The sequence below is a fragment of the Gavialis gangeticus genome, unplaced genomic scaffold (assembly GCF_001723915.1).
Source record: "Gavialis gangeticus isolate Ggan-Ray unplaced genomic scaffold, GavGan_comp1, whole genome shotgun sequence".
NCBI lineage: Eukaryota > Metazoa > Chordata > Crocodylia > Gavialidae > Gavialis > Gavialis gangeticus.
Window position 1 is genome coordinate 12,690,048 of NW_017729018.1, and position 9,202 is coordinate 12,699,249.

At 58.9% G+C, this 9,202-nt stretch overlaps 1 protein-coding gene across 2 annotated transcripts in view; it reads left to right on the forward strand.

The window, feature by feature from the left end:
• The window catches only part of EFNA2 (ephrin A2), a 96,333-nt gene that overhangs the window by 72,710 nt on the left and 14,421 nt on the right, over positions 1–9,202 (forward strand). For both annotated transcript variants that reach the window (XM_019513553.1, XM_019513554.1), the window contains exon 2: positions 5,335–5,627. In XM_019513553.1, the coding sequence (XP_019369098.1) occupies positions 5,335–5,627 (293 nt within the window). The remainder of the gene's footprint in view (positions 1–5,334; positions 5,628–9,202) is intronic.

A 9,202-nucleotide genomic window follows, 5' to 3' on the forward strand; every position in this document is an offset into this window, starting at 1 on the left:
AAAAAATTTTTTTTTTTCCCCCCCCCCCCCCCCCCGGAAATAAAGGGAGCGGGAAGAGGGTTGGTTTTCTTTTCTTTCCCTTCTTCTTTATTTTGTGTGCGTTTGAAAATTGTTTCCCAGTAAATCGCGGCCCCTTTGTATGAATGTTACGTTTTCAAATTTTACCTTGCCAGGGGCAGGGTTGGCACAGCCGACGCGGCAAAGGAGAGTGCGAGAGAAAGAGAAAAGCCCCCTTCTCCTTAATTAGTGGCTTTCCCTATGTGATCAGAGTGCTTATGAACAGGTAATGAAGGGGAGAGCTGCGCAGAGACTTGAGGAGCGCTCCTTCAGCGAGACACATGCTCCAGCCGGCCCTCTTCTTCCTTTCCGGCCAGGCTCACTTCTCGCCTTTTTTCCTGTCCCTTCTTACCTGGGTGGTTACAGGCCACCCCCTGTATCGCCGGCTGTGTTTTCAGCTGAGGTTAATTAGGCTCGGTGGTTTAATTTCTTATGTTGTGTGCACACGCGTGGACACATGCATGTGTGTGCAAACACCGGCACACCGGCCCCATCCTCCCTGCACAGAATCATGGAAGATGAGGGTTGAAGGGACCTCGGGAGGTGACAACTCGTCCAACCCCCTGCTCCGAGCAGGACCAGCCCCAACTCCATCGTCCCAGCCAGGGCTTTGTCTAGCTGAGACTCCCCCACCTCTCTCAGTAACCTGTTCCAGTGCTTTACTACCCTCCTGGTGAGACTTTTTCCTAATATCCAACTTGTTGCAACTGGAGCCCTTGCTCCTTGTCCTGCCATCTGCCCCCACTGAGACCAGCCCAGCTCCATCCTCTGTGCAGCCCTTGCAGGGAGGTGAAGGCTGCAATTCAATCCCCCTCAGTCTTCTCTTCTCCTGACTAAATAAGCCCAGTTCCCCCAGCCTCTCCTCCCCAGTCACATCCCCCAGCCCCTCAACAACTTTTGCTGCGCTCAACTGGACTCTCTCCAACATGTCCACATCCCTTCTGTAGTGGGGGGCCCACAGCTGGACACAGGACTCCAGATGTGGCCTCCCCAGTGCTGAATAGAGGGGAGGAATCACTGCCCTTGATCTCCAGGCAATGCTTCTACTAATGCAACCCATTATGCCTGGCAAATGTCCCGTTGTATGCAGGCTGGGAGAGCCTGGGCGTTGCTGACTCTCTTGCTGTCAGGCTTCCAAGATTTGGGACTCCTCTTGAGGTCTCAGCTTTGAAATAGCTTCGATTACCTTGAAGCTCTCACTTGATGTTTCTCGCTGTCACTTCTAAGGGCTGAGACCCCCAAGGGCAGAGGCCCTGTGCTGTGCCTGTACAGCACCTGGCACAGGGAGGGCGTGGGGGCATTGCTGACCCCCAGACACTGCAACAGTGCAGATGTGGGCCACAACCCCGGACACAGTGTGTGTTTAGGATCCCGTGATTTCCCAGCACATCCCAGGAGGAGGCTGGCTCCCATGTTCAGCTGCTAGGGCTGGGCAGTGCTGGGGTAGCGGCAATGGACTTCCTGCCCTGGGTGCTGAGTTCAAGGGAGATCCGGGCATGGGTACCAGGCTCGGGGAGACGAAGCCCTCGCCAAGCCCTGGAGTGGCAGCAGGCCCGGTCCTGGTGCCTCAGCTAGCAAAGAGTGGGTCAGTAATGAAGATGCCGAGCTCTTACGCCAGGCCTTTTACTGGGAGATCTCGAAGCGCTGTTTGCAGATGGGCAAACTAAGGCACAGAGCAGGACCGTGGCTGGCTGGGGGGGGCAGGGGGTGGGGACACGGTGTGAGCAGACAAGAGGATATGTGAGCAGGAAGGAGGAATTGATGCTGGGGGTGAGGGCGTGTTTGCAGGCAGGGGATGTCGGACTGGAGCTGCAAGCCCGTGCCACAGCCAGGCCTGCTGCCGTCTTTGTTTGCACGGTGAGCGCGAGGCAGAAGGACAGTGTGTGCGCGTGTGTACACTTGAGAGGGACAAGGTTGCGTGTGTCCAAGTGCACAAGCATCCAGTGGGCGTGCGCCCTACGGGGCAGGGGTGGCTCGTGCGTGCCCACGTGTGTGTGTGCCTGCATAACACATCAGAGAGTGGGCGAGTCCATGCACATACCTGGGTCTGAGTCAGTCAGAGTGACAGGGAGTCTGCGTGTGCCCGTGGGCAGAGGCAGAGCCACAAATGCGGGCATGCCCTGAGCATGTGTCCGCACTTGAGCTGCGTCTCTCCATTGCCCCGCGCTGCGCTGCCCGGGTTTCCGATGCACGTCGCACAGGCAAGCGGGCACAGGGCAGGGCCGGCTTGGGCAGCCCCAGCCCCTCTTGCCAGGCTGGACCCTTTAAAGTGCCCGCCAGCGGGTGCCCAGTGCCACGCCGCACCACAGCCTCCTTGCTCCACGGCATTACACATGCAGCAGCGTGCGTGTCTCGCCCAGCAGCCCAGCCCACTGCGCTGAATTGCCACTTAGAGACCCAGTGGGGCTCTGTGCTGCGGGGGCCAGCTCCATTTAAATGGAGATGCGGCTGCCGCCTCCTCCTCCCCGGGAGCGGGGAGCAGGAATTGTGTTCTCCGGAGGAGCCTCTGAACCGGCAGAGCCGTCCCTGTGCCCCCGCTGCCCTTGCACGTAGCCCGGCGCAGCCCCCGGGGACAGGTCCTCCAGGAGTAGAAATCGGGAAGGTTGAAGCCCACAACTGGGCACGGAGGCTGTAAGGGTGAGTGCGGGACGGCCGGACCCGGACAGACGCGTCCTGTGTGCTCGAAGGATGTGGGAGCCTAGTTTGGGGCTGTTTGAAAGCTTGGAGCCGGCTGCAAGATCCAGACTCTGGCACCCCTCCATCCCGGCATGTGAGGCTCCCCCGGGATGCCCTGGCAGAGGGGCTGGGCGCGTCCCCAGCGTGGCTCCCTCTTGGCAAGTGCACGTGGCAGCTCCGTGGCCCAGCTGCACGGGGGTGCCCACGTGCCTACCCCACTACCTGGGGATCCTGCTGGGGCTGGCCCTGGCCATCTTCCACCTCCTGGCCCCATGGGCCATGTGGAGCCAGGACCTGGGCTGCAGTGTCCCCTCCGTACCCCTGCCCTTGGCCCCCCCCACCAAGCACAAACTTCAGTGTCTTGTCTTTTGAGGCCCCCCCGGCCCCTGCGCTGCACCAGGGCTCATGAATAATTCCTCGGCATGTCAGTGACCTGCCTGCTGCCTTCGCAGAGGGGTGTCTGCCGGCTTTTTTTGTCTGGAGCGTTTTAAAGAGAGACTGACAGCTGACAAGGCTTCCCGGCGTGCCCCCGCGCCCCCCGGCCCCCCACCTCCCTGCTCCGTCCGACAACAGGGTTTGCATGTACCGCTGTCAATCTCGCCCGCGCCGGGGGCGGAGGGAGCCCGAGGGGACACAAAGGGGTCTGTTCTCCTTGGGCTGGCGGAGGCTTCCTAGGGGCAGAGAGGCAGGAGTTTGGGGGGTGGGGGGCTGCCGGGGAGGACGGGCGCCCCTGAAGGACGCTCAGGGCCAGGCTTGCATACCGTGCCCACCACCAGGCAGCAACCGAGGGCTGGTCCATCCGTGCAGCCCGTTTGTCCCTGCTGCCCTTGGTCCCCTCGCCCAGCATGTGACGGGCCGGCTGCGCATGCCATCGTCGGCACCCGAGCCCCCGTGCCCACACCCGACGTCTCTGGAATTGGGTGCAGACCCTATAGAGACCCTGTGCCCTTGGCCGCGGCTGCCTTCCCGCCATCAGGTCTGACTCTTGCTTTTGTTAGGGTGTTCCCATTGCTCCCCCAAGTGCTGTTTTCTAAGGGCGCGGATGGGATGCAACGTATCCCTGCACAGAGCGACGGAAAGCACTGGGACGTGGCAGTAGCAGAACACAAGAGGGAAAGGGGATGGTTATAAGTATCCTCCAGACGCTCACGGGCAGGCATGCACACACGTACGCCTGCACGCACACATACATATATGTACACACACACACACGCCTCAGCCTGCATCTTTATTCCAGGTGTTGTGTGCGCTCTCAGCATCTTGGAAGGGAATCAATCTCACGCACCTGCCCCAGCATTGCTGACTCCAGCAAGAGACTTTCTGTACGAGGGAAAGCGCCGCTGTAGGAACCGCAAATTAATTAGCTGAGAAAACCCACTCGAGGTAGGGAGAGAGGAGCGCCCCAGGACGGCTGGCAGCCCAGACCGGGGAGCTCCCGGCAAACTCAGGGGCCAGCCAGAGCAGATGAGCGAGTTATTTTCCATTTCAGGGGCCAGGTTTTGGGGCCCTGGGAGCAGCCGATGGAGCTGGCTGTTTTTAAGGGACCGTGGCACATCGCTGTCTAAGATGGGAATTGCCTATAGACTCTGGAGTCATTTTCCAGCTCCGCTAATCCCTTAATCTCTTAGATAATCAGCACCAAAAACGTAAATTACAATAGGATTGCAGTGCACATCTGCATTAATACCAAAAGGGGCTGATGGTATCGCAAGGCATAATGATTTTTTGCTGCTTATTACCAAGTGTTGCCGGTTTATTAATCTTAAAACAATGAGGTACTAAATTTAATCTTGTAAGGTTAATGTGAAGAGAGAGCGCTGGGCTAGTGGTTAGAGCTGCGGGGCTGTGAGCCGGGACGCCTGGGTTTTCTCCCTCACCGCGGGGGGGAAAGGGGTTCGGGGGCAGCAGGGGTCGGGGTATGAAGAGCCAGCGCTCCCGGCTTCTCTTTGTCCCTCAGTTGCTGCAGTCGAAGTATTGGATGTTTCCGGGCCTCAGTTTTATTCATCTGCAAACAGGGTGAATCGACCCAGGGGGGGTCATTAGGATTAATTAATTAATTAACAGTGGCAAAGCCTATTGAGAGTGGGGGTGAGAAGCAGCAGAGGAATTTGGCACGTGATTACTTGTAAGCAGGCAGCTCCGATTCTGCGGTGGGCTGGGGGATTCGCTGCAGCAATGAGGGGAATGGGAAACGCGGGCAGGTTTTCTCTGCTGGTTAAAGGGACACAAGGACCGGGGTGGGGGGGCTTGCTTCCCCATGGCCTGGGTTACAGCGTGTGGGTGTCCTTCCATGGATGGCTCAGTGCAGGCACCCCGAGTCACGTATCGCTTTTGAAACCCTTCCCCATCATGGCCCGGAGTATCCCATGGTGCCTGGCCCTGCACCACCCCCCGGCCCCCAGCGTGGGCAGGGAGTTGTTGGCAGCCAGGACTCCTGGGTTTGCAGCAGGGGTGGGCAGCACAGCGGGCATCTGAATTGCACAGTCCCCGAGACCCCCGGAGCTCCCGCTGGGCTCCTCCGGCACTGGGGGTCTCAGGCTCTGATTGTGCTGAGTCTGCCTGGCCCTGCTCACCCCTGCCTCCTGGTTCTCTTGGCTGCAGGTTTCATCGAGGGGACTACACAGTGGAAGTGAGCATCAACGACTACCTGGATATCTACTGCCCTCACTATGAGGACCCCTTCCCGACGGACAAGATGGAGCGGTACATCCTGTACATGGTCAACTACGAGGGCCATGCGTCCTGCGACCACCGGCAGAAGGGCTTCAAGCGCTGGGAGTGCAACCGGCCCGACTCGCCCAACGGGCCCCTGAAGTTCTCCGAGAAGTTCCAGCTCTTCACGCCCTTCTCCCTGGGCTTTGAGTTTCGGCCGGGGCATGAGTACTACTACATCTGTGAGTACCGTGCCCCGTCCCCCCTGGGTACCCACCCCCCAGCCACGGCGCCACGGCTGTGACTGACACCTCCCAGTCTCGAGTAAGGCAGCTTCCAAGCTTAGTGGGCACCATGCAGATTTGCACAGCGATGGGTTAGCACAACTCAGGTCAGCTGTGCTAGTGGCAGCATAAAGGCCCTGGGAAAGGCAGGTGTGTGTGTCACTGGTCTGTCGCTAGATGCAGCGGTTCAGTTCTGTGTCAGGTGCCCCGTACTGCTAGCAGCTCTGGGAGACTCTCCTCTAGCTCTCCGGGTATGGAGGGCAAATTCTGGTGCTGCCGCTGACATGTGGCCTGCTGTGCAGAGCAGCAATCTCCTCCTCTCTCTTCTCCTTCTGTGGTTCCTTCATTTGGGGTCCTCTGGGGGGCTGTGACCTAGCCCAGCCACCCTGTGAGCAACCCGGGGGCATTTCGGTGGCGTGGGGGAAAGGGAGCTTGTTTGCTGTTGGGAGGAGACAGCTCCACAGGTTCCTAATTTTGGTGGGGCAGGGAGCAGCACTGAAGCAAGGCTGGCAGCATCGTGTTTGGTCCTCCAGGATTAGGCTGGTGCCAGTGCTGCCTGGCCGGAGAGGCGCAGGGGACCCGGAGCATGCCAGCAAATCTGCCCTCGCCTTCCAGGCACCCTGGAGGGGGGTGCAATGGTGATGGGCAGGCACAGGGGGAGGAAGCAGTTCGCCTGCCGTCATAGCTAGGGTCAGAGGCCAGGGTTGTAGTCTGTGGAGGTCGCAGCTCCTCCACTCCCGCGCCTAAAACTATTGGAGTAGTAGCTGGGCTGGGTGACACTTCTGGGGGTGGATCCAGTGTTAATGCCAGCTGACCGCACCGGACCCTTGGCGAGGGCTCAGGACTTGGTTCTTCTTTGTGTATGTATGCATGGTGCATTGGGGCAGGACAGATGGATTTGGGCTCTGGAGATGAGCCCCTGCCCGGCTGGTTCTGCAGCTGCCCAGGACTTCCCCAGGGGCTTGCTCCTGTCTTGCTCCTGGTGAATCCCAGGGTTCACTGTGCTGCTCCAGGGTCACTGTTGTCACCTTCCTGGGGTCACAGAGAGGTGGGCACGTGCAACCCAGTGCCTGCCTGGGCATGCAGAGAGATGGAGATAAGGCAGCAGCTACCCCTGGTTTCTTACCTCTGCGCTGGAGCTTGGGGCTGGGCCCTGGAGCCAGGTAGCCTCGGACAGGGCAGTGGAAAGGGTCTCCCATGGCTGAGAGGGATTCCCCCCAACCCCCTCTGTTCATCAGCCATCAAAGGGGCTTGGAGCCATCAACCTTGCCCAGAGCCAAGGTGCGGAGCTGGGGCTTCCCCGGGGTTTCCCAGCAGGCGAGCAGCGGGCCTGGGACTAGCAGCCATGCCTCGCCAGGTCCTGGCCGGGCACCAGGGCACCGTGCCACGCGGCGCGCAGCCAGGTCAGGAGGTATTTTAGTTTCCAGCAGCAGCTTTGTTTAATCCCCGTTGCTTCCGCTGGAACACGGGACGCCGGAGCTGGCATGAGCGGAGCCTGCAGGTGAAGCCTGGGCCACGGGTTCGTCGGCCAAGGGGGTGCTGGAGAAGTAACAAGCCCAGCCCAGACACCACAGAGAGCGGCTCTCGGGCAGCCCTGCATGCCCTGCCAGGCTGCCCGGGGGGTCTGCCCCTGCTCCGAGCAAGCAAAAATAATCACTCCCTCAACCACCCATTAGGGAGCCTGGTTTCCAGCTCTCATCAGTAGCAGAGCCACTTTTATCTTGATCGGAAGCGGCACTTTTATCTTGGGGACAGCAGCAAGGCGAGGGACAGCCCAAAGGCGCTGCCATCTGGGGACCTGCTGGGCGTTCGGCCCTCCACACCGGTGGTGTGTGGGCAGGGGAAGGGGCTGCAGTGACTCGGGAGCATCCTTGGCTTAGCTGCTTGAACTCCACTGGGTTTGACCACACCTAATCCATCTGCTCCAGTGGGTGGTGGGGTCTGAGCGGAGCATTCCCAGTGAGACCAGTTCCCTGCTGTCGGTCTCTCGTTGGGATGTCCAAGGGGCTCTTGGCCCCTCTCCTCTGAGCCCCCAAGTCAGGAGATGTAGGCAGGGCCTCAAGGGATGGAGAAGCAAGGTGAGGCTGCCCCTGGACCCTGCACTGAAGGATGCAGCAAGGGGCTGCGTGGGTCCTTAAGGCCCATCCTCAAACAGGTAGGAGATGGCACTAAGCTCTCACCTTCCTGTCCCTCCCACGGGGCAGAGGGTCATGGGCACGGTGTTAAGGATCGCCGGCACCCAAGGGATGGTTCCTTCTGGACCAGGTCGGTGGGCTTTGCCCATTGCCAAACAAGAACCAGTGGTGCCACGTGCGGCCACCACCCTGCGCCTTCCTCTGGCTGCAAGCACCTGCTAAACTCGCAGGCGCTGAGAAAAACTCATCACAGAGCAGGCTGGCTATTTATGCAGGGCCTACTAAAACACCACCTTGCATGCCTCCTGCTGTCTTCATCAGCAGCAGCTAAATCCTGGCATCCTTGCTGGGGAGATGGCAGCCAGCAAACCCTGCGCCCCCAACCAGAGCGGCTGCATCCGTAGCCCCACGCCACCACGCTCTGGGCACACGTCGAAGCCCTTTGCACCAGGTCGAATGCTCTTCTGAATGAGCCAGACAGGCAGCGAGAGGATCAGGCCCGAAGGGGGCAGATTTGGGCCCATTATTATTTTTGGCTTGTAGAACGGAGGGGACGTCGGGGTCAGAAATCAGTAGAGAATAGCGGCCTGGTTGGCTGGAGCTGCTGGAAAAATCCGGAGGGGGCTTGCTCTTGGGCACGGCCAGTTTGCAATCAGAAAAGTGGGGGGAGAGGGGAGGGCAAGGGAAAAAGCCGTGACCCTGAAGCACTTAGTGGTGTCACGGGGAGCCGGGACCCTTCTTCCGTCAGCATAGGAACAGCCCGCATGGTTCTCTCTCTCATTATTTCCCCTTCCTTCTCTAAAGCATCTGTATTCAGCCTACTTAATTTGTTCCTTTTATCTATATTAAATTACCATTTCCCCCCCTCTCCTCCCTCTCCCCGTAAAATGTCACTCGTGAAATAACTGCGGCTACGACTCTCTCGCGCTTTTTTTTTTTTATTCTGTTTTTTTTCCCCCCTGTATATTTTTTATTTTTTTATTTTTAATGTCGTTAGGGAGAGATTACACAAGAGTAAATGGTGAGACTGATCATTGCTAAACCGGTTAGAATTCATGTCATGCGGAACATTAGAAATTATGCCTCTTTGAGGAACCGTATTTAGCAGACATGAAAGAAAAGAAATTACCTCCTTCTAGAGCTCGCAAATTGGAATTTCATTAACCTCGCAGGCATCGAGACGCCGGTTTGCGCTCCCAGTTCTGGGTCAAGGTTAAGAGCTGGCACCGGGAACATCCAGCAGTTGGGGGGACCCACGTTGCCTGTTGCTGCCGGATCTGGCTTTGCTGCCAGGTGCTGACGCACCGGGTGGGGAGCGCTTGCCCCTTCCCCGGTTGAGGTGCGCTGCTAACCTGATGGGGTGCAGTGGTTACCCCACCCTTTGAACTCCCCCCCCCC